General features: G+C 38.3%; 1 protein-coding gene across 1 annotated transcript in view; it reads left to right on the top strand.

The window, feature by feature from the left end:
- hs3st4 (heparan sulfate (glucosamine) 3-O-sulfotransferase 4) overlaps positions 1 to 24,026 on the top strand; it is a 64,517-nt gene extending 40,491 nt beyond the window's left edge. Inside the window, exon 2 of the mRNA XM_026357984.1 lies at positions 23,372 to 24,026. Within this exon, the coding sequence (XP_026213769.1) occupies positions 23,372 to 24,026 (655 nt within the window). The remainder of the gene's footprint in view (positions 1 to 23,371) is intronic.
- Positions 24,027 to 26,197: the final 2,171 nt, after the last annotated feature.

The following is a 26,197-nucleotide window of genomic DNA, read 5'->3' as shown; positions in this document are numbered from 1 at the left end:
CTGCATAAGACAGTCTATTGCTTATCAGGAACACAATTGTTTTCTACCTTGATGTTAAGAGATGAAATGAAAGGAAGAATTTCCAAAGATAATCTGAGTGAGTGATGCTTTTTATTTCTAAAAAGTAATGCTCAACCTTTACATCTATTTTGCTTAATTAAGAGTGTTCATTTTTACAGCTAAGACTGTCATGCACTTCCATTTTAACAATTTTCTATACGTGGAAATTTCATTAAGCCTCAGTTTGGACTTAAAATCATAAAAAAGGCAGATGGTAATATAGATAGCAGATAGATCCATATAGTAACTGACTTTTGACCCCACTGGTCTCATGATATGGCACTCTAAGGCTCAGTTGTGACACTGAAAAGAGTGACAGAAAATCACTTAGTGTTAGAGATACATATTCAGTTTTATTTTACAGTAGCTGAAAATATCTATTTTTCAATCAAGTTGGCATCTCTTATATTCACTGTCGCCACAATACAGAAAAAAAAAAATTATTCCCATCTATTAGTGTCACTGGTGCAGCGGGTTGTTCTCATATGCCAATTAGTGGACTGAAAAGAAATTGGAAGAGGTGCTTCAGACAAAAGAACACATCTAACAGAGTACAGCTCAAGACTGTAAAAGATGATTTTAAGTAGCAGACATGATGAACATTGGATGTCAGAATGAAACATCAAAGAAACCACAGTTCATCACAAGTTAAAATGTAACTGTTGTAGACAACCTTTGTCAAGCTACCAAGTTGTGTGTGTGTGTGTGTGTGTGTGTGTGTGTGTGCTGGTTCCCCAAGCACTTCTACTGTCTGTGAACAGTTATGCACAAAAAATACTATATTTTTCACCACGATCATATCCTCTCAAAGGGCTATATTGTTTGCTTGAATACCCTTTGTCTCCGTGTCTCAATTGCTATGTGAACAATCCATTACTTGGTAAAATACGCTGTTTTAGAAGAGAAGACAAGCATCCATATTTAATGATATTGTTTGTTTCCGGCTTTCTTTTCCTCCAGAATGCTATGCTGGCTACTACCATATGTATAGCATCAGATCAACAATTCAAGTGTATTTTTTTATGTGTCAACCTGCAAAATTCTGTGATTTAATGTGGGTGAGTGATTAACCTGTTAAACTCCAGGCTGAGTGAGATGACTGACTCACAAAACTGACAAAAGGCATCAATAATTCAGTATATGGTGTGCAGCACGCTACAGGCTGGATATTAATGTTGCATTGTTTGTTTAGCTGTAGCTACTACAGTACATAAACTCTGGTATTGCACAGGGAACAGCAGGCTTTAAAACAAAACATGCCATGCGAGCATCAGGATCTCTAGAAGTAGATTTTTTTTTTTTTTTTTGCGAAAGCCAATCCAAACACAACAATGAATAAAATATCCAGTCTAACATAATAATGTATAAAATATTCAGACCTACTATACATAAATAATTTTAAATCAATAACACTGCTTTTTCACTAACAATGAGAAGCCTCAGTGAAGCACATCATTTAAGTATCCATCTCTTCCTACCTAATTACTCAAAGGTTCCCTATTATTCTAAAAATCAAGTGTTTCTTCTTCATCCAATCCCTTTAACTCTCAGAAAGGCAGCAAATCCCCAGTTTAAAACATCTAGCCTGTTTAGCTTTAGCGGCTTCGTTAAAGCCTCCGGGGAACGACTAACAAACTAAGAGATTTTTAATTTCATCAGCTGTTTGTCGCTGTCACTCCAGTTGTTGCAGTTCCTTCCTCTCCCCAAACGCAATCACTTCAGCTGCAGTCTGTGCCAGACCTTTAAACTGTTGTGCAGGTGCGAATATGTGATTACCTTCATTGCATTCGTTATATGAGGACTGTACAGAACAGGAACAGAGGGTGCAAGTTACACTGGCCTCGGTACTCTTTCTAAATTGTATAAATTTCATTCGTTGTTGCTATGTCTATATTAGCAATGTTAGCATTTCATTTTCAACCTGAACAAAGGTTAATGGAGTGCAGAGGATAGAACAAGCACAAGGTGAAAAAGAACGTGCTGCCTGTCTTGAATTTTGATCTCTCATAACAAGGTTCATAACACATCATCTTTTCTGCTCAAGTCAATGAAATACTTGCTTTATTGAAGACAATGTTGGATTGTGCTTTTAGAAATGAATCAACCACTGTGCTGAGGGCACTGTTGTTATTGTCCATTAATAGATATATTAGCCCTTCAGTTTTATGTTTTATGGCTGTAAATTGTTATTTTTCCCGCAGATGTTTGAGCTGGAAAACAAGGAAGGCAAATAATTGGAACCACAGGACAATTTTTTATTGCAATGGTGGAGCATTCAAAAGGTCATGCAAGTCATTTCTTTATTTTTCCAGCCAATAAAAGCCAGGTGTTGTACAGCACGAAGGGTATCAACAAGCGTGTGGTAAAAAGTGGCCTACACATCAGCCTAGAGGTCAAAGAACCAGCGCTCACTGTGATATGTATCCTCTGGAATTGTGTGAATCACAGAAGACTCGACAATCATTGAGGCAGCAAAGGTCAGAGACTTTGATTTGAGCTAACTGATGTCATGTGCCAGGTCTTCGGACATCCTCGCGCTCTGCTCAGCAGCTCAGCCTTTCCGGGAACTTTGACTCTACAGCCAACTAATTGCTATGAAATGGAAGTGACCTGCTAACCTAATGTCTCATATCAGTGCGCGGGATATTTATTTTTAATTGGCTGCAGTGATGTTTTAAGCCTTAATCTGCTCTGTATTTTAAATGACATTTAACTGCTTTGACTGACTTCTTCTCCATATTTTTATTCACATGATCTCACACTATCAAGGAAGCTATCAAAACACTTCGGTCCACAGGGGTATTAACTTCACCAACACCTTTGAGCAACCTTTGAAATAGCTCCACTCTAGAGTAATGACAGCAGCTAAGACAAGATTTATTCTGATGTTCAAGTACAAATAGTTCATCCAAGAGCAGGAAAGAACAGAAACACCAGATGACCTTTCACAAAACAGAGACAACAACGTCAGATTAGTTCCTATGTGGTCCCAGGAATATACAAAACAGGCAGAATGACAATCTACTAAAACATCTTTCTAAAGCAAGCATTGTCTTATTTAAATGTCTCCTGACAGATTTAAAAATACTCTAGATGTGCGATTGTTATGCAGAACAAGAGGGCTATTTCAGACGATCTCTTTATGTGAAGGAGTGCTATTCCCTATAGAAATCCGGAGTTTGTTGATCAGCCTTGGCGGGCTCTCGTTCTAATGACTCTGACATGTGCAGTCAATCCGCAGAAATAATAGGTGTAGGAAGGAAATAAATGTGCACAACTCCAAGCTTTAGTGTAGCAAGTCTTTCTTAGGTTGTTAACAAGAGGAGATACAACTCCTGCTGATTGCTACAATAGCAATGGCCTTGGTTTGACAAGTGGCTCTCTTCTCATCTGTCTCTCAGTAAGAAAGCGAGCGACATTTTAATTTACTGTGTAGAAGAAATGCCCCACGTTCCGCTTAGTTCACGTGTGTCCATTCGTATTGTGATATTTAGGCCATACTGTACATCCATTCTGTGCTGGCACATCTATTGTTGTTATATTAAACAGATCTGTCAGGTCAAGTTATTTATCTTCAATCTATGTACGGTTAAACAATGACAAATTCTTGTCTCAGCAGAGAACACAGCTAAATGATTTTGACACAGATAATGAAAACAGTAAAATGCCACAGATTTAAGTGTCAGCACAGCTGTTAATTATTTTGTTCTCTAAGGCATTGCCCCTGGAGTTGTTCTGCATATTCAGAGCAGCTTAACAAAACAGCGACAACTAGCCTGGTGCTGCGCGATGCCAACAACTTTGAGCGTCTTGGCAAACGATGTATTGAATTCAAATTATATTTAGACGTTACAGAAACATTGCAGAAACAACCTCTAGTCATGTTAACTGGACCAGATAGTTTAATGACCATAGGATGGAAATGTTCTCACAATTCTTATATTTTAAGTTGTGACACTATTCTACTGTACCTGTGAATGCTCAGAGATACATGGATATGCTATCATGCAAAAGACAGCTCTTCCTTCCTGTAAAAAATACACCAAAATACCAGCTGATGAGTCTGTCAGTTGGGGGCAGGAGGTCTAGGTGGGCTGCATGAGGTTCTATTGTGTTTCTTGTGTTGCTGCTTTAGTTAAAATTGCCGAAAGGAACAACAGTGATGTGTCTTGACAGGTATTCAGAGCCACCTCAAAACCCCTTCTGTTATAGACAGTAGCACTGGCTTTCAGGGTCTGAACACAGCTCATTCCAGCTGAGATAGAGTGTCAATGTCGTAGGCAGATTTGCCACAGAGGAATGTGTATGCAGCCTGCAGCCATGTGCTTCTCTGTCATGGTCAGGCCAAACGACAGCCAGACGAGGCTCTCTGTCACTCAGCTCGCAGCAGAGGTGGAGGATTGTCTGGGGCCAAGAAACACGTACTTGAAAACACGGCAAGAGAGAGTGTCATATCATCATAGCATCAGAAAACACACTGGCTGCACGTGAAAGTGCTGGTTTTAAAGCAGAGTTTGGTAGAGAACTTAAAGTGCCTGCTGGACAGTTTTTAGTTTTACAAATAGGTTCAAGTTAAGATATAGACAGTAAACTAAAACATTGAATGCTAAACTGTTGCTTCAAATAGTGATTGTCCCATAATAAAGTATAACTGTGCATAGTAGCCATAGAATTATAAGGATTTGTTTATTTATTTATTAATTCAAATTGGAATATACTATCCTACCTATACAATGGATGCAGAAAGTTATTATCACAATGATTTCTTCGTGCAACAAACCTGGAAAGGAATTTATTTTAACTGTAATTAAAAAACTCAATCACGCAAATATAGGATAGTCCCTTAATATCTGTTTTAACATCTTCTTTACTTGCCCGTGGTGCTTCTTCGGATTACACTGAACATCTGTTCTGAGAATAACGGGGAAATATCATGGGTACTCTCTGTTGCTAAATACTAATCAAATCAACATAATAAGTGTCTGATTTGATTACATGTCAGGAACATCAAAAAACACAACCTAGGCTAATAGGATTAACCTTTAAGATATACAAACACACTAGTTTTATATTTTAATTACATGAGAGAATTTAGTGCACCACAAAGTAAGAAGTCAACACTGTAAAGTGGTGACATGGGTTTTCCAGCGCCTTTGGGGTTTGTCTCAAGGTGCAGTTTTGAAATTTATATGAATGTCTACTGTGCTGAGAAGAAAACAAGCTCACGTTATGCTTTTCTTGGTAAAGTAAGTCAAACTGAACACTTTCTCTGCTTTAGAGCACTTAGACACCATGAATAATTACAGTCTTTATTGGCAACGTCTGACAACGCGGTCATGAGATTGGTTTGTTTGTCAAAAGCTGTGCATTAAGTCATCATGAATACAAAGCTGTTCAAATGGGACTTAGTGCAATAGCTTTATCAATAATATACTTCATCGTTATGTTCCAGAAATGTCTGAAGCATCTGTGTAGAAACTTTTATTTGCTCTTCAGCACTAACAGGTTAGACAAAGATTAGTTTGACAAAATGCAATGTGTTTGCAAATAATGACCTTATCATGACAACACCTAACCATACTTGACCATTTGAAGGAATTGACAAAAAACATGTGACTTATCTCAACACCCTCTGCCAGCCCTTAGCCTGGTCATTTCAGGTGTTTTTTTTGTTTTTTTTTTTTTTTTTTTGTTTTGAGATGTCAAATCCTTAACTGTGAGAAATAATGAACATCCAGTAGGAGAATAAAGAATTGTTTTAATAGCCTTCTGTCTCACTGAGGTAAAAGTCAACGTGAAGACCATTTATAATGAGACAATCATTAGGTGGACGTCGCGACTCACAAACACTCCCCAAAACAAACAGCCAAACTGCTTGTTACAAGTGGGAAAGCCAGCAACACGTTACATGTTTCTGCAAAGTGCGAATATTAACATGATTCATGCAAAGTGCAGACGGTTTAGCACACAACATTCAGTGCGACTTGTAAAGATTAGTGGTGCCTGTTGACGTGAAAATGCACATTTGAAATGTGATCGTGTGAACCACCAAGCAGAGGATTAATTGAGGAGAAAATACTTTCCGACAGGCTTTTAACTGCTATGCTCAGATATAAAAACTGTCCATTAAAACTATGAATAACTCAATGCTTGTTTCAGTGATGAGATCATCCCTGATGAAACTTTTTTTTTCTTTTATAATGTCTTTAAGATAAAACTGGGGGCAGAAGCAAACAGTTTGATAATTTCAGTTTAATCCATGAAGCATAAATCTTTGTAGTGTGAAAATGACTGTGATGTGTAATATTAATTATAACAACATCTGTTCCAAGAAACGACAGGAAGTGACAAAAGTGGGTGCACTGTGAATTACATTCAACAAAAATACAACAACACTAACAACCATAAGTTTTGTATTATGAAGAATTGTGAAAAAGAAATCATATTTCTTATAACCCTAACCCTATAATATAACATCACCTGTTGCTCTTTGAAGCTACATTATAAGCAATTTTGAGGCCAGAGGTATGCGGACACATGGAAATGACACCACAATTTTAAAACCATGACCTCCATCATCTGCTAAAACACTCTTCTGGGAAGGCTTTCCACACGATTCAGGATCCTGACTGCAGGGATTTGCTCATATTAAGCCACAAGAGATTTAGTGAGGTTGGATACTGATGATGTGTGATATGTGGCTAACAGTCTGTGTTTCAGTTCATCCCAGAGGAGTTTAGGAGTTGAAGCTGGGGGCCTGCGTGGGCCGGTCAAGTTCTTTCCAAACCAAAGTGGGTAAAGAATTTCTTTAAGCATCTGGCTTTGCAACCCCCATTTGAAAGACATTACATTTATAAGAAAAGGGCTTTACACAGTCTGTTAGCATCCAGCTGGAAGGCATTCATGTTGTTAGAGTTTGTATCATCAAACCTGACTTATCCCAAAGCCCAAACCAAATACATATATAAAACCACATTGTGTATGTTATTGATAAATACACTATTTATTTGACAAATAACAGTGGTTGGAGACCCAACACACATAATCTAATTGGACACTTTATTGTCATTTTTTTGTGGTTTGGGAAATAAATACAAATAGCATGATTCAATTACTGATATTCACAAATGTATGCCAATAACAAAATTACCGTCCTGGCACCAGTTTCCTCAGAAAAATAGGTGTAACACTTCTAAATGGAATAGCAGCTGGATATTCCTGCGCTAATTCTTGTACTTCACACTGGAGCCTCATTTACACTAAATTTCTGACTGGAGGAGATAATCATACATCACTTCGAACTTCAAAGTGTTTTCCCTTAACACATTTGTGGCATTTGAATGAGCTGATAAAGTCACTGAGGAGGGCCTTCAGCTAAGTTGTTTTTGAGTGTTCCTCACATATTTATTGCCTAAACACATTGTTATTGAGGAGAATACGAAATCGCATTGTGTTGTGAATGATATCTGAACTGTCATCACAAGATTACAAGATGTGTCTGTTAACTGGGACTTACAAAGGGCTCTTGTTCTCTGCTTTTCTAAGCCCTCAACTACTGTAAAGCAGAGGCCTTTCAAAAGCTCTTTTCTATCGCTGCTATCATGAGAATATATTGCTTGTATGTGCAAGAGTCATTAGGCAATTAATTTATTGTAGAACCTCGCACACCCCAGTGTCCAATTTGATTTATAAGAGCGGATTCATAGTGAAGTTACAGTATAGTCTTCAAATAAACTGAGCTTTTCAGCCATAGGAAGGGATGGTCCACATTCCCTGCAGCGTGACAAGTTCAAGGACTGGTCAGATCCACTGATGTACAAACTAATGACTCTTTTTCTTAGATCATAAATAAGTAAAGTGCTCATGTACAGTAATACAGAATTCATGCATTGCTGAAGAAAACATGTGTACTGACATATATTGACACTGACATCCAAGACAGTTTAAGGTTTTCTTCAGTTCTAAAGATAAAAAATGGAATTAATGTGATTGCAGTATTTAATTTGTCACGTTTTATTGAATGTGTGTTTAAAAAGGTTTTTTTTTTTTTTGTTCTTTTGGATCCAAAAAAAACCTATTTGCTTCATTTTAGAAAAACGCTGCCTTTATGAGATACCTTCAATATGTTCTTCGCATTACACTGGGAGAAGCATCAAAAAGCCGCAGTGCAGTTCGCTCTGCCAAATCATCTGATTGCAGTGTTTAATTGAATACTGATGTGAAATGCAGACAGCTAGAGATAATAGGGCAGGTTTCGCAAGTAATTAAAACATGCTACTCAGCCTGTGAGGACAATTTGCTTCAACTCATTTATCCTTCGCGTTGGACGTGTAGCTGCTTTAAGCATTGGGTATTGATCAGGCATATTTATGGTTTGTCTCTTGCTCTGAAAATGTATGCACACATTCCAACGCATAGTAGCATAACAGTGCAGTAGTGGAATCAGCAGGCTTCAGTTTCACAATTAAACTTGGACGACCTCTGGGATATATTCCATCAGAAAACCCTGATAAATACTGTAATAAAATGTGTACATGTGTACATGAACATGTTTAGTACTAAGGGTTGTGAAATAGACTGTTGCATCACATCTTAACACTGCACATATTGACAAACATGGTACATGGACAACTGTAGCTCCAACAGACGATATTGTCCACATCATTTGCTATATGGTTAACCACATGTTTCCTGTAAGCGAATTGCCAAGCTCCATGGTTTTCAACTCTTACTGTATATAGGTTTAACTTGCAAAACCTCTTACTGTAAAGCCATGGTAGAATATATACATTGCCCACATTTATGATGCCATTTCTCAGCCAACTGCACCACTGCTTTGCCCCATGCATAAGATTTGGACCAATAATGTGTGTGTGTGTGTGTGTAGCTGTGGTCTTAGATCTCAGTGCAGCTTTTGGACAAAAACATCACAGAAAACACAGCTGTTGTTTTAGTTTGTTTCTCTGACTCGCTGTCAGGAAAAAAAAAAAAAAAAAACAACCTCATGAAGCTCAAAGCGGTTTGTGGGTGCGATCAAGTGTGACTGCTTCAGCTAAGCAGTTCAACATTGGCTACATGTTGAAATTCATTCTTCCCCCCATCACATACCCTTTCCCTAAAGGTTCATTCAGAATACCAACACATTTGGTTTCACATCAAATGAAACATTTAAGCCAATGAGTGTTGTTTTTCACACCAAGGAAACAGAAATCTGCTTACAATGACAATGCTGGAACAGCAGGTCACAATTTATAGAAGTTATTCTGGGTTTTTGTCTCCAACTACTTGGATAACTACATTTTTTATCACTTCGCACTTGTCCAGCTGACACAGCAGTCAAGTGGCCTCCCACGTGTCCCACAAGAATTACTTTTATTTATGCATTTAGGTCAGCACACATTTTATTTTTTTATTTGTCTGTGTGTGTGTGTGTGTGTGTGTGTGTGTGTGTGTGTTTAACACACTTGTCTAAATTAATTGCTAATTGCTGTGTGACACAGAAGCACTTAGACATTCCATGAAATTTCTTGGAAAACACTTGGATGAAGATTTTTTTTTTACTTTGCCGTGATGATTTAGATTGAGCCACATTCAAATGTATGTGCATCGCAATTGGAATTTAGAAATGTTAAGACAAATGAGAATTAAAGTTTTGTAACAGCAATGTTTTTATTTATTTAATTGAATTTCAATTTATCTCTGCTATACTTCTAGAACGAAACAGAATATTTGATATATATGCAGATATTTGTAAAATCAGGCTTAATATTTCGTTTTATTCTATCTATAAACATTTGACACATTTCTCTTTAAGCTCTCCCTTTGGCAGCCTGGATTACACAAGTTAATCTGTATATCTCTAAAACATTATCCTGCATTTGTGACGTGTGTTTATGACAGATTCACATGCTGTGTCAAACTACCTCTGCTGGGGAGATTAAGGGTGTGTACAGGGTTTTACTGGAAGTGCTCAAACAAGCTGCTCAAAGGGCTGAGGGCTATATCAAAATCCATTCAAGGATTACATTCTCATATCTCCTCCCATCTCGAGTATTGAAAGCCACCGAGATGTTCAATGAATTGCAACAGTCATTTCACAGTTGAGGTGTTGTCTGGCCATTTCCTCAATTATAAAGAATATCTTTCTGTTGGTTTGGGGGCTGTAACCAGCAGAAATCATGTGGAACAGCCATAATAAACAGGTTAGAGGTCCTGCAGAGGCTTTCTGTGCAGTGAGTTAAGATCTGTGGTCGGTGTTCACTTAACGTTATGGTTGCAAGAGTGGGGAAAGCACTCACTATTCTTTGAGTTTGAGAGTTATTAAATAGACTGTACATGACCAAACCCCAAAAAGCTTAGATGCCATCACATGATGACATTCATCCGTAACACCGGTGGCATTTAATGGTAGTGATTATATTGCCATTTATGTTTGCCTCTTGACAGAACAATGAAGTCTGTTTCTAATCACTTTTAGTCTTTTGCAGGTATGAACTCCAGGAGGAGAAGGGAACCACTGAGATTAAGGTGTTAGATTAATTCTAACACTGATTAAATAACCAACCATTATATGACTATAGCAAATTAATTTCCCCTGTGTCAAGTCAGCCTGGCTAACAAAGTGTATCTATGGAGCCTAGGATGAGCCGCTAATACAATAGCTCTGGAATATGCACCCAGTGTTCAGCCTCTGTACGAAACCCCCCCCCCCCCCCCCCCCAAGACAAACAAGAATTCAGAAATGCATTACCTTCCCCAAAACTGCAACAGTTATAACAGAAGAACCCCAAAAGAGTTTTTGATTAGACATGAGAGAAAACAACTGTGTGCACCAACAAGTAAACACAGTAATTCTTACATAAAAGAACGCTGTCTGCGCCCTCCCCTGTCTGCAGCTGTAAAAATAACTGTCACTCAGCACATTTGAGTATGATGTCAGTATAGCGGCTTCAGCTGTTAAGCTCGTGCTAAATGAAAGCACGCTTAAGGCCCTCCAAACTGGTCATAGCTGGCATTTATCTGGCAAGCAAATAGAATATGCACTGTGAAAATGATGTTTTCCAAGTGGAAAAAAAAAATAGCTTTTTGTGCACAGATTGATATTGGGGGATAAATATCTATAAATGATAGTAGCTCACACGGCGGTTGAACTATTTGATCTTTTTTTTTTTTTTTAGTCCTCTCAGCATACTGTCTGAATTGAGCAATCTCTACCAGCTAAAGCAGAATTTGGATTAGTAAAAGCCCCACTGATAGGTCAGCTTAGCCCGTAATGGAGCAGCTTAGTCCTTGTCTGCGTGATTATAACATTCTTAGCAGCCTGTTTCCTTTGCATCCAGATGTTACAGTACAAACATCTCTGTCTCTAAGACCAACGCAACATTTGAACACGCGAACATAAAATGATTCCGTTTCAAAGCATCTTCACACATATAATGCATTTTGACAAGAAACCTAATTGCAACTGTGCGCTAATAAATGTCCACATAATTCTCTGTAGCTGTAAAAGATTACAAGCAGTATTCATTTTTCATTTATTTGTCATGTTCAATTTATTGTAAGTGTTATTATCTTGGGCATGATTTTGCAGTTTCATCTGTTGGCTGAATCAAAGCGTCATAATGTCAACATAAACAATATTTTGAACTACTTTACTCACAGATGACATTTCTGCTATGCTGCTTCATTTAGAAAAGCTGGCACATGAAGGATGGCTTTTGGTTAATTAATATTTAGCAGCTCATCGTTTAGTACACTTCTTGCACTTAAATAGCTATAGTTCAAAAATGATATTTCTCAAAGCTTTCAGTCGTAATTTATTGTGCACAGTTCAGTTCTGTGGCTGCACTTTAAATTACATGTCCCTGTAGATGGCTCCAGCTGTTCTGATGAAACGAACTGACGATAAAGTGAATTATCCCTCATGTTACAGATACTTCCAGTGTGTGTGTGTGTGTGTGTGTGTGTGTGTGTGTGTGTGTCCACTACACTCACCTACCTCTATGATTCAAGAGTGTATTATTAATAATTCTATTGTGCATAGTGATTTTCATTCTAAGCACAATCGATAAGACCAGGTTAAAGGTTTGAAAGGTTCATAAGTGGTGTTGTCAATGATGGAAGATAGTTGAAAAAGAGAGAGCTTGAAAAATCAATATTTTTATTTATTTTATTTTTTATTTTTTTGCAAATGACAGTCCAAATGTTTGTGTGGTCTTCTGTGTACCTTAGTCTTTTCCAAAGTGCTGTGTGGCTGAAGAAATTCTCCAGCTTCCTCTGATCACAAGTGTTATGACTTTTACCTGATTCTGGCACCGCATATATTAATATTAATGAACATCTTTTCACTGAAAAATATATGTACCTGTGCTGCACAATATGCTTTCATCAACTTGTCACTCCCACATTAGTCGAGTGTAGAAAAAAAGCTGTTTACCAGTTCATACAGTAAAAAGTGGTTTTATTCACAAGCTCCACAAATGTATTAGTAGCACACAGAAACAGTTTTCCAGCAGATCTTTGATGTTACAAAAAACTCACTTTGGCAGAGTACCTGATTAAGGTCACACTTCCTTTTTAAAAGATGAATTGCTTTTGGTAGAACTATTTTTTAACATGGTTTCCAACCGAATATTGTCAGAAAGAGTGGTTGATCAGCTTCGTTTAGGAAGGAACAATGCTGTCTGCAACTAACAAGATAAAGATGTACTGGTTGATTAGTTGATGTTAATTCTAATAAATAACCAGAATTCAAGAAGGTTATGCAATGGTGCCTCCAAGGAGGGTGTGGAGAGGCTGTGGCCATCTGTGGAAAACCCAGAGAAACCTCCCTCCCCTAACTATAAATAACAGTAATCTAATCGTTACATTAATGCGAAACTCGTTCCAACTAAAGGAGTGCAGAAGAAGAAACAGTGCAGCAGGACGTTTATTTCAATTGAAAAGAAGCCACATTTTGTAAACTTTAATGATTAACTCAGTCCCCTCATAAAGTTTGACTCTAATGTCCCCTCTGGATTTTCTGTTGTAAGAACCAAAGGTATGGAGGCAGAGGTTTATCCACGATTAATATTGCAAGAACTGTCACTTTTCAGCACTAATTTAAAATGTGCGTTATTTAATCAAAAAACATCTCACAATCTACTGTGTAAGTGCTTTGGGATTAAGATTTTGAGTATTCAATATTGCACCTCCCATGACTATTGTATGAATTTGAACACTGCATATACAAAGAATTTTTAAATGGACACTGATAGCCTTTCTTATCTTAATGCATTCGCTTATATATGCTTAGATCCTGTTTCTATATGTTTTCACTGCTTTTGCTGCCGCTAATATTAATATTTAACAAGAAGATGGCTTAACTTCACCAGATAACCTATTACAGCAACTGCAGTGGGTATTTAACTAGTATTTGGGATACTTTTGCAGTAGGCTGAATTTTTCTTTGTGTATCAAACGTCTATGACTAGATAAGAAAGCATGGTGAAAGTAAAGTTTACAAGACCATCTCCTAATTAGCTTGACAATTGTCTGACAACATTTGCATAATTATAATTTCCTTGTATGTAGCTACAAGAGAGACACTGAGCCCAGATTGAATAGTGGTATAGTTTGAATTGTGAAAAAAAGAACCAATTAAAACTTTGAAAAAGATACCTGCTGACCTGAGGATGAAGGTACAATATTGTCCAGCCGCACTAAACACTACTTTCTGAATAAAAGTGAGTTTTATGGAAGAGGACCCAGGAAGACCTCACTTTTGAGAGAAACATGAAAAACTGACTGGAGTTTGATAAAAATGCATGTTGACAAGTCACACTGCTTCTGGGAGACTGTCCTCTGGACACATGAAACAAAATGAGAGCATTTTGGTAAGTCACATCAGCTCTACGTTCAGAGAAGAGAAAACATGAAGCTTCCAAATAAAAGAACACCATCCCCACTGTGAGACATGGAAGAGGTTCAGTTATGTGATTGGGTTGCTTTGTTGTGTCTGCCTTTAATCTGTGCAGGCCACAATGAAATCAGAAGATTATCAAGGCACTGTGGAGGTGAACATACAAAACATACCGTCCAGCAGTCACCGTCCTGTGAAATGCCATTTTATTTCAAATATGTTGGGTTAAAAATCAAAATCAAAGTGTATGTAATATGAAATTCCAATAAAAATAGTCAATGCCAATTACTTGTAACAACAATACAAGTAATCTTCTGTCAAATAATTAAATGGAAATGTAAATCTTCTAATGTAAATGATGGCTGTTCATTTTTAAGTGCCTGGATACCAGCACTTCTAGCTGTGTTTGTACTTGCAGTTCTTCTGAGGAATAACAGACCCATGATGCCAAACAGCAGCTTTATCACACAACGCACACCATATTAAAAATGGAATCGCTGTTTTCTATCAGCACAGTAGCATAAATATGATGGTGGTTTGCCAATTCGACTCTCGCCCCTCCTCAAGAGAAAAAATCATTTCAGTTTGTCACATTTAGTTGCTGACCAGTTGTGGCAGTAAATTGCTGATCAAACACTTCACATACATTTAGCTTTTTTAAACTCATTTTAACCCCCCTTTAACTTTTTCACCACTATTTGAATAGCAGGATCAATACACATTTCCCTGCTTTGCTATGTCAGCCTGCTGCTGCACATGTGCCCATTAAAACCAGCGATCAAACACATGTCACACGGCATCAGGAGCACGTCTGATGACGGAGACACTGAACATTTTAATTCAGTTATTAGTTCACTATTGTTCTTTAATAAATCATCTTAATATGTTCTTGTGTGTGCAAAAGTGCAACATTTTTAAATACGATTATGAACACAAGGCTCTGTAAGCAGAGACTCACAACATACAACATTTTCCACAGCTGGAATTCAAAGTCTTGGTTTGACAAGTCGGCTAAGATAGCCGACCCTTTTCTGCTGCTCAGTATAGCAAATATTTTAGGGCTAAAATTTGTTTTTGTCATCCTCACTTTCCTGATCTTTTTTAAATTCCTGACAAAGCAAAAGACTCCCACACCATTTATCCCTGTGAAATACCTGCTGAGCTTGAAAATGGAGCAGGGGCAAGCTGTTGTCAGTGAGAGCAAATGCAGCGAAACTATTAGTTTCTATTTTAACTGACACATTGTAACTTGTTAATGGAAGTAGTGTTTTCACTGCCTCTGCATTAAATCTCTGGCAACAAAATGACCTTTGTACAGTATGCCATTATGGATGCTTTGGTGTCAATTTTTTTGGGCTGGTTTTTAGGTTTATTCTCCTGCAGAATCAATATTAGTAGACAAACAAATGAAATAAATAAAGTCATTGACCAGTAAATAGCCTCCTGTGATGGAACCTGTAAATACTTCAAGGTTGATAAAGCATGCAGATACTTTGATTGTATGTATCGCTGATTCTTGGCCAGACAAAGATTAACACTGACATTTCCCCACTGTTTTATGGCACACATTACCAATTTCTGCAATGTGAGAAATCTCAAAAGTAACACGTTTGCCTGCCATAACTTTTTTCCAGATATTCATCCTGACATTTTGTGAGTTAACGTCAATTTCTCTAAAGAGGCAAAAAAAAAAAAAAAAAAAAAAAACTGCAGGATTTCATCTGATTCTCTGAATCACGTTCTGTCTCTATTACTGGATATATTGTAGCATGTCCTGATGTCTGGCAGAGAAAATGGAAAGAGTTTGTGCAGCCCTCTTCTTTGTGGTGTCACACTGACCTATAGCTTCATAATGAATTGGGAAAAAATGGAGAAAAAGTGACTGTGATGGGTAATTTCTTGGAAAGGTTCATGTTCAGGTGTTTAACTGATAGTGCTGCCAAAAAAAGAACCACTCAGATATGAAAAAGAGGGGAAATAGGACAGATGGCCTGTTTTCCAGATATACTACAGTACACCAACATCGCTCAGTGTAAGCTACAGTACACTGTCTTACTTGTATTAGATACATTAATTATGCAAATATTAACAAAAAAGTGTCATGGAAATATCATATCAACTTTAACAACAGTCTGTAAAATCTTTAATAATTGGCTTAATTTGGTTTGCTGGTGATGGTTTAAACCATATGGCTTTGCTCTGATGGAAAGCAGAAGTATACTGTACCTTTTGAAGACACCTGTTTACATTTACATCTATTCATTTGCCAGATGCTTTTATCAAAAGTAACGCACAAGGTACCAGGCAAAGGCCGGGTAAGCATAAGGAGTCTATGGAAGTTTTTCACTGTCATAATTCAAATGATATTATGTCATGAAATTAGAAAATGCAACTGGCAATTCATTTTTGTGTGTCAAACTCAAGTGGAAATCTCGTATCCTGTACACCTACATCTGGTATGACCAAACCAATGAGAGTAACAACCATAAGCCAATCAGCGGCAGAGTAGAACTGGTCTCATTGACCCTTGCTAGTAAAGTTATGGCCTCGGAGGAACTTGTTGCTGCTGTTCTATGTATTAGCTCATGATGTTGATGCTAATCTAATTCGACAAAGTTGTGAATAGAGTGCAAACTCTCTCCCAGCTGCGGTCAAGCCAGCTGTACTTAAAAATGTGCTGCGACCGTATTACAAGGTTAATAGTAAGTGTGAAAACCTGAAGTCTGCAGTACATTTTTAATTTGCACATTGAATTGCCTACTGCAAAATGAATTACCATTTGAATAAAGAGACTAAAAACCATTGCAATATGAAATGCAATTGATTTAGCTTTTATTTAAACTTTTAATTAAACGAAACTGATAATTGATTTGCCACTCTTGGAAAATTCTTGGAAAAACTGTCAGTTGCAGTATGCATTTTCAAATTTCATCATCAAATCACATATTGAATTGCCATTTGAATTATGACACTGAATAACTTCCATAACAAGATTTCACAGATGCATATGGTTAAATGAGAAATAAAGGGTATTGACATTAAATGTTGCTTCATATGAGAGTTTTATCTGTGGTCAACTTTAGTAAAAATCACTGAATCCTGAAGTGTTGGCCATTTTTCTCGGGCACGGAAATCTATCATGTTTAAACTGTCATATTAATTGGTTCTGCTTAACTGAACCGGATCTGCAACATTTCCAGGATGTAAATTTTAGCCTTTGACTCTGACGTATTCAGGTGTGACTTCCAATTACAGATAGTCGTTTTGTGTTTTTCTCTGAGCTATTAAACATTTTGAGAAGGTTTATGCACCTCGAGTAAATAAGAGATCAATGAAAACCTATTATCGAATGGAGAGGGAAAAAAAACTATACAACATTAAAAAATATGTGTTGTATGTTAAGGTAATAGTTTTCTGAGAGTGTTCCAATGTCGCCACTTTTATGTGAGTTTGCTTCAGTGTATGGACTAGCGACAATATCACAACAGTCATCAGAGTATTGTCAGCAATTGTGATCAGATTGTGTGAATGTAGGCTGAAGTGCTCTCATCACCTCATCCAGGAGCAAATGAAACAAACAGGCAAAGAACAATAAGAGGACATCATCCTTCATAGGAGACTGCTGTTGGTATATTAGTGTGCAGATAAAGTTTTATGTAAGAATATTATTTTAGGTTTGGGGCCTATACTGTATATGTTGAGGAGATGTCGTTGCCTTTTTTATAATGATAAAGTTAGAGTCTTTGATTTAATATAAGATCGCCTCTTCTCTGTGTGGACTTAAATATGGTTAAAAATAGACTCATTTTCAGGCTCATACACAATGTTATCAACTCATGATGCAGAGCGGTGCAGCATTCCAAACATCCTCATCATTTCCCTTGTTGCCACACTTTATTTCATGATGTTTTATGTCCAAAGAGCATCTTAACACAGCGTTAGATCTCAGCGCTGCAGTCGGGTGATGTGGGGAGAACGGTATCTAGCTTGCCCACTGTTAGAAATTGGGCGGTCTTTGGGGGATCTCTGGAAGAGACCAGGGAATAGGGTTTTGATCAGGACCAGCTGTCACTTCTCTCTTCAACTACTCTTATGAAGCCCACAGTTCTGCTGCAGTACAAATAGAGTATAATGGGCTTATTTAGAGTGCTGACGTTGCTGCCTTTTAATTAGTCTCACCATTTAGCCACCATAGAGGCTGGATAGTGTAGTGGTAAGATTGCCAACCTACGTGTGGGAGACTGGGGTGAAGTTGCTTTGAGTAAAAGTATGAAAATAATATATATAAAACCATTTTATCCTTTTTGCCACTCAGCGTAAATGGTTTGCTTGTCACTAAGACTAACTGAACTCAAGAGACCCAGGCGATATTTAATGCAGGTTTATAATTTTATGATAATAGGATAATTTGGCATATACCCCACATAAAGGGCTCAAAATGTTACATTTAATTAGTGAGAAAGGTAAAGGTGAAACTGTGTAGGCGAGGTGATCTGAAAATCTGTAGTCTGTGACCCAAGGTTTCGTGCACGGGGTGGTAGAACAGAAAGCTCTGTGTCACACTGAAAGACAAGAGTGTGGCTACAGGCAAATCGGATGTGTAATATGTGTGCAGGGTATACAAACTAAATCCATATTTCATGTTACAAAATAAGATCTCAGGACCCTACAAGCAACTTATGTTTAGCTGAAAATGTTTCTTTTGACATTTTAATCTGCACAGTGCGGGAAAAACATCACAAATACTGCTTAATATGATGCAATACTATTCAGCAGAACCACGAACTACAGACGAGAAGCTGATCACATAGTTGAATCTACACCTCGAGGAACCAGAGATGTTTCAGACTGTGTTTTGTAAAACTGGCCACTGGCTGTATTTTCTGATTCATTTGGAGAGACATGCTGGATTTGGAAGTGGCCAAAAAAAAAAAAAAAAAAAACTGGATAAATGATCTAGCAAAAAGCATAAAAAAGCAGAGAAATGAATGGACTAGTTTGGGAATAAATGTGTGAAGAATATGAATTGGATGACAAGATATGGAGAAGAAGTAAAAAGGTGCGAGTGAGTAGTGTCAGGGCGATGTGGCCTTTGTAGTCAAATTGCCACCACGTCTTCATCAAAGATCTGGTATCTGGATTAAACAGATAGCAGGCGTTCATCTGAAAGATACTGTGTAATGAAACATCTTGATGCTGCATCATGTCCATGTAAGAGACTGCTTGAAGATACAGCCATGTATTTTTTATAAATGTATCACATAGTAGAGCACTTTCTGACTTGGCGACAGTGTGCATATTGTCACCTGTTTAGTCTATCTTAAGGTCTATCTTTAAGTCAACCTTAGAGATAGTCAGAGAAGGGTAAAAAATAGCCTCGCAATAACGCATGCTTACAGTAGGTTGCATAAGTAGAAGCAGTGGATTGCTTCAAGCCGTACCCACCTAGAGGATCCTTTCACTACACTCGGGTGGAAAGGTCAGATTCAGATGGAGAAAAACAAAAACAACCCAAACTCTCCACCAATACTTGAGCCTGATCTCATCACGGAGAATGGCAGCGTGCTCTTGTGTTTGTTTTCCTCCTGAAAGTTGCACCTTAACCATGACAAAACAATGCCTCCCACTCCAAAACAGACCCACTAGGGCCCTTTGCTCTGGCCTGTAGGCTTGTTTTCTTGTTTGTGCCAAACACGCATACACATCCACTTGTTGAAAGCTGAGCGAAGAATGACTCATTTGACCAGTTTTTTGTTTTCTTTTTTCACTTGTCAGTGAACCAGCGTCTTTGTTCTTTGTGCCGGTTTAATTGCAAACATGCCACTCAGGGTGTTATAATGGGATTATTCACTGCAAACTGACCACAGTATCTCTCACTTCAAATGTCCTGACTGTTCTTGATGAATAGCCGCTCACACCCTCAATTGATATTTGCAATCGGACTCAGAGTAACACACACACACACAAAACAATAGCCATTCATTTTCTTTCTAATTGTCTGCCTGCACTAAGAGTGGAGGCTCTGATATCATGTAAGAAACTGCTTAAAAAAATCTTGTTACATGGCACAAGGATTACTCCATTTAACTGAGTCAATACTGATAGAAGAAAAAAACAGTTCATTCACATTGTCATCGTATTATTTTTTAGGAATTACTCAGAGGATCACAGACGCCTGCCCACAACACTGGCGCTGTCTCAAAAATGTGCTCTCCAAGGACTCTGGAGCTTATTATGAGTGGACTCCTTTAGAATAATTGATTGTATTTGACATGACATGGAGGAAGCTCCGTGGATTGATACTCCGCAGCCGAACCGTGATCAATCCAAATGAGAGACTTGGGGAGCTTTTATTTCTCTGCCAGAGTTTATTAGAAACAACTAAGCTTCTCTGAAGAAACTCTATCCCTCCAGAAACAGCTTGGACCTATTAGTATCTGGGAATGTAAATTAGCGTGATCCCTCACCTCATCATGCCTCAAAATATTCCCCATGCACCAGTTTGACAGAGCATAATGATAATAAAACTTTGAGTTAAATGCCTGGGCATGTTTTAGAGCACTTTTGTGGTGGGCGTTTAGGCATGAAGAGTTGTGATTATCTGTGAAGATTAGTTTCTGTCTTAACAACACCAAAATGAGCTCTGATTTTGTATACTGCACGTTTTGAATGATGAATCAACCTTCAGAGACAAATGGGCATCCCCCACATCTGAATCTCATGTGGAGTGGGTGTGAAATGGATTTCCTTCCCAAGTTATAGTACATGACCTCAATACAGCTGGAGCTATTTAGTTTTAAAGGTTGATTTTTCACAGTGATCGTTTGTTTGTCTGGCTTAAATAATGTTTTAGCTATTTTTGACTCCATGTTTTTTTTATAATTTGCACGACAGTGACTGCATGTCCAACAGGGATATTTTAACTGTCGGTGCAGCAAAGTATCACAGTCACATACTGCATGTGTTGCTATTAATACTTCTGTTTTATCTACTATATCAATAAATGTACTGTAACAGAAGCCATTCCCTTATAGGCATACTGTACCGAGGCATACATCTGATTGGAGATATTATTAAGACTTACTTCAAATGTAAAGCACTTCATCTTCATCTGCATCTTCACACTTCTGTTTGCTATGTAAATAAAGCTTTGGACATGTGTTGAAAAGCAAAAAAAAAGTAAATGCCACATGGTATGCTCTCATTCAGAGGCAGTAAACAGCAGATGGTTTGTTGGGCCTCTTTAACACTATGGATTTAATTTACCTACCCACCTGAATGACCTGTGTACAGCTAAGCAGCTGATGCGGAGAGGAAAAAAAAGCAAGAGTTAACTGTTCGCTCTTGTTTACACCAGTTCCACTAGACTGCAAGGCCAGAGGAGTCATTTGATGCGCACAGAGAAATTAGCTTGTTTATCAGCATTTGATTTCCTTCCCGCCCTCCTATCCCACTGACATTTTAGACGTACATGATCCATGACTGATTCCCAATCAAAATGAAACCACAATAACAAAGTATTTGGCTTGCTCAGTTTCCATTGATTTATAATTGCTGTATGATGATTAGCTTTGAGGCCCAATCAGGACAATGACTCGTTATGTGCACACCTTCAAAAAGGTAACCTTGTACATCTGTCCTGTCAATTGGATATGCTCCAAAGATGCACATCACATTACCAGTGAGACACTGCAGCTCACGTCCGTACTGTAGGATATCAGCTGTTTCAAGGTTGTTTAATTTCAGCATTTCTATATTGCCATTCCTGGTGATATTGCACCCTCAGACCACCTACTGTACTGTACTTTGGAGTTAAATGGCAGACAGACTTAAAAGTCCTTGAAAAGTTACCAAACTCTTTAGCTGTTCATTACTGTAAAAGGAGGAAGTGTGGAAAAGTGATGGAGTATAATAAAAAGTAATGCTCTTTCTAATCACTATGCTATGTGTAGATATGTTTATCCCATTACAGGCCCAGAAGTAACCACAGTTGTATACTGCCAAGAGACAAAGATAATCCGGGGGGAAATTACCCATCAGGAAGGCAATACTGTTACTGAGATGCAATTACCAGGCTACTTGTGAGACTTTCAGCCCAGTATCCATGGGTGCATCTGTGTGTGTGTGTGTGAGGGTGGTCGATATGGGCATAACAGCTCTTATGTTTTGCAGAGCAAATTGGATTCTTTGCTGGAGAACAGTTAATTTAGAATATGTCAAAGATGCAAATGATTGATGTAACTATATCGTTACAACTGTAAGTTAGTGGTGCAGTGCAGCCTAATCGAAGGAAACATATCGGAGGGAGAAGTACGCACCTTTCATCCCTAAGTTATGGAGAATTTTCTGCAACTAACCCTGAATGGAATCATTTGGATTTTGATTGGCTGTTTTCTACATTCATTTCCAAGGAAACATTACTAAATTTGGATGGAATAAAACACGTGGTGTTTGGAGTCTTCTTTTCTTAATATTACAGTGTGGAGCTCCTATGCTCATATTTGTAAGTAGTTAAATAAACTGAATGTCTCACAGAGGATTTAATGTACCAATTTAGCACTGAATCACATAGCCTACAAACAAAGAAAACAGCATGGACTGGATTGAACATCACTGTAAACATTTGATAAGGATTTGCTTGAGGCGGATGCTATGCTTTATTATTGATACAAAAATAGAAACTGTAGAAACAAGACTTGCTTCTGAGCAAATGATATAGTTGCCTCTGCGCTGTTGTATCCTACAACTCTCGGAGACTAAGTTGAACATATCATCTGTGGCGATGACAGATGGTTTCCTGTAGTCCCTGAGATAAATTTGTCAACTTGGGGACTGTTCCATTGTTTTACAAATTATCACCTCGGATCTGATAATTAATCACTGCTGCTTTAAATGAATAGCCACTAACCTTAAACATAGTAAAGAGAGGGGAATCTGAGAGCTGCCTGCAAGCATCAATTGCATGCAAAGTGCATGTGAGTAAGGAATAAACCTGACTGCACAGAGTGTGAACCTAGCATGCATAATAAATGTATGACAAAACAATACCCCAGGCACCCCAGTACTAATGATATGCAGCAAACTCATTATTAAAGTTCCAAAACAGCTCCTGGAGTAACACAGATGGAGTCAATTAAGCAATGAGCATACTTGCTTGCCTGCCGTTTCATCTTCTTTCTTTTATCTCTGCATATTACTCTATGGATGTAATTAGCTGTATGTTTCTCCCCACAACATAATGTCCGGTGATAATAACAGTTATTTTCACTTGTAATTTCAAATAATGTACTGCTTAATAAATGTACCAAATTTGCTTGCCTTGTGTCCTTGGGTATTTCTTCTGCATTGTAAGAGGTGTTGAGGATAATACTGCTCTAAACTGCTTTTTTTTTCTGCTGTTTGTGTTCCCAGAGACCTTATGCCTTCAACGCTGGAGGGGCAGATCACCATGGAGAAGACACCCAGCTACTTTGTGACTAACCATGCCCCGAAGCGTATCCACTCCATGGCCAGGGACATCAAGCTTATTATTGTAGTCCGTAATCCTGTCACTAGAGCCATTTCAGACTATACACAGACTTTGTCCAAGAAACCTGAGATCCCTACCTTTGAGGTTTTGGCTTTTAAGAACCGGACGCTGGGTCTTATAGACGCCTCATGGAGTGCATTGCGTATAGGAATATATGCGCTCCACTTGGAAAGCTGGATGCAGTATTTCCCTCTCTCCCAAATGCACTTTGTTAGCGGAGAGAGGCTCATTGTGGATCCCGCAGGTGAGATGGCCAAAGTGCAAGACTTCTTGGGACTGAAGCGGATTGTGACAGACAAACACTTTTACTTTAATAAAACTAAAGGATTTCCATGTCTGAAGAAGCCAGAGGACAGCAGCACTCCCAGATGCCTCGGCAAGTCTAAAGGGAGAACTCACCCTAAAATTGACCCGGACGTGATTCGGCGACTGCACAAGTTCTACAAACCCTTTAACATGATGTTCTACCAAATGACCGGTCAGAACTTTGAATGGGAGCTGGAGGAGGACAGTGAAACCCGGAGCTCTCAGGACTAGTAGACTGCGGCATGGCACGGCACAGCCACACCACCAGCCTTCTCAATAAAACTAATATTGTCTTGCTTTGTCTTCAGAGAGAGTGCTTGAGCACGCCAACCAATCATGGCTGTCTTTGCAGTGTCTGTATCCATTAGCAAGAGTTTACCAACATGCTTTTTCTCTCCCTTCAATACTAATGTGGTTGACGATGGCGAATCATTATTGTACATACTAAACATAAAATATATTTATATTTGTGAAAAGGAGATGATTTATTTGTTTTGTTTTTAAAGCATAGCACAAATATAAAAATCATGTTGACTATGGCAATGCATGCGATGAGTTAAGTGTCCTTACCTCATGAGTCCTAAGGGTAAACTCTGCCTGTTTCTTCTCCCTTTACTTTCCTGCAGTTTGTTGCCCTCACACCCACACACCAGCATTCAGTGCAAGAAGATATTCTATTTGAATGGCTTAGGCCATGAAGTGCTCTATGTTATTTCTTTCAACACGATCCTGCTGCTTCAGAAGAGAGAGAAAATTGAAGAAAAATGATATTCAAATAGTACAATAATCTTTTGACATGTGTTCATCTTTTCCGTTGTCCATATCCTGAGTAAAGACAATCCATTTTTATCAGTCTAAGTTTACCAAAGTATTAATTCAGTTTCAGCGTTCTGGATGCTCTGCGCTCATTAATTGCACACACATTCAATAAGAGAACTGTTGTACAGTGGCCACCATTCGATAATTGGATTGTTTAACTGTATAGTTTAACATTAGCATACTGATGACCGTGCACTCAGATGTGGTGCAGTATCAGTGGTTTTGGCAGAATTTGACAAATTAATCTCTGTACTACAAATATCAAGGGGTAGCTGTGCAACAAACAATTCTGCATATCGACAAAAAGGATTTAGTTTTGCCAAAAAAACACCCAAAATATCAGTTAACTCTTGCAGTCCTCGACTGTTTGCCTCGTGACTCCTCATACAACAATAATGGGCGCCAGCGAGGGTGAAGAACAACAGCTGAGGACTAAGCAGAAGTTTGTTAACAAACATCTGCCGTGACGTGGTCTTTTGTCATTAGAGATTAATGGCGTGTTAAATAAACTGCTGCCACTGGAACAATGTCAATGTCAGAGAGAATTTGCTGTCAAGGAAAAGCTACATACAAGCCCACGTAAATTGCCAAGCCATTACTGTGTGTATTTAACTTGAATGAGATTATGTCTGCCAGGGAAATGTGCTGTAACCACAGGTTGACTACCAAACACTTGTGCAGTGCTAAGTGGGTGGTTGGTTATGTTGAAAATAACAGGGTTTTAATGTGAAATGTTCCTTTACTCATGCAATGAATTAACAGCATAATCCATCATCTTTTCTTTATTAATTTCTTTGGTTTTTGCATAAGTGTGTCTGTCTGTTGTCTCTGAACTTTTCATCAATTGAGACAATCAATACAGTCAATGAGTCAATAAATACAGCCTGCTACACATCACTGGTTGCTACAGCTATGATGCATTGCTCTGTTAATCCTCCCTGTTCTCTGGCCATGGATGGCTGGATTGGTTCACTCTCCACAGACCTCTCTGTCACCCTGGGGAGGCCAGCACCAGCAGCTACTTACACAGAGCAATTGATTCAATCAAAGTAAGCACTATACTGCCCTTTTGTAGCACCAAGCGCGAACACTTACCTCTGAGTCTCACTATCCCAGAGTCACAACTTCCACTTTGAGGCTTTTTCTGTGCAGCCATCCCTTGGTGTTTTCCTGACAATCTCTCTGTCTTTCTACACTTTTACCTCATCTCTCACTCTCACTCTCTCTCTTTCTCTTCCTGCCTTTCTTTCTTTTATCACATGTCATCCTCTGAGGTGATATGGCATGATGGGAAGCTGATTTTACAAAGGTGCAGCTCTCGTTATGAAGATAAATTAACTGTATGCTAGACATGCAAATCATGGACTTAAGAAAAAGCCTTTCATCATTATTTATTTATTCACATTTTTCCCCAAGCTTTAAAACATGTATAATCCACCTTCTAAACCAGACAGTCCCTCCTACACAGTGTAGAGACGCTCAAAGAAATCCACAGAAGGCACCCTACAGTGTTATTAGAACACATGAAGACTCTATTTCCTTTCCATGAATATGCACTTGTGCTGTCATTTGCATTTCCACGA

Source organism: Anabas testudineus, chromosome 8 (assembly GCF_900324465.2).
Source record: "Anabas testudineus chromosome 8, fAnaTes1.2, whole genome shotgun sequence".
Taxonomy (NCBI): Eukaryota; Metazoa; Chordata; class Actinopteri; order Anabantiformes; family Anabantidae; genus Anabas; species Anabas testudineus.
This window is presented reverse-complemented; position numbering and strand designations above follow the sequence as displayed.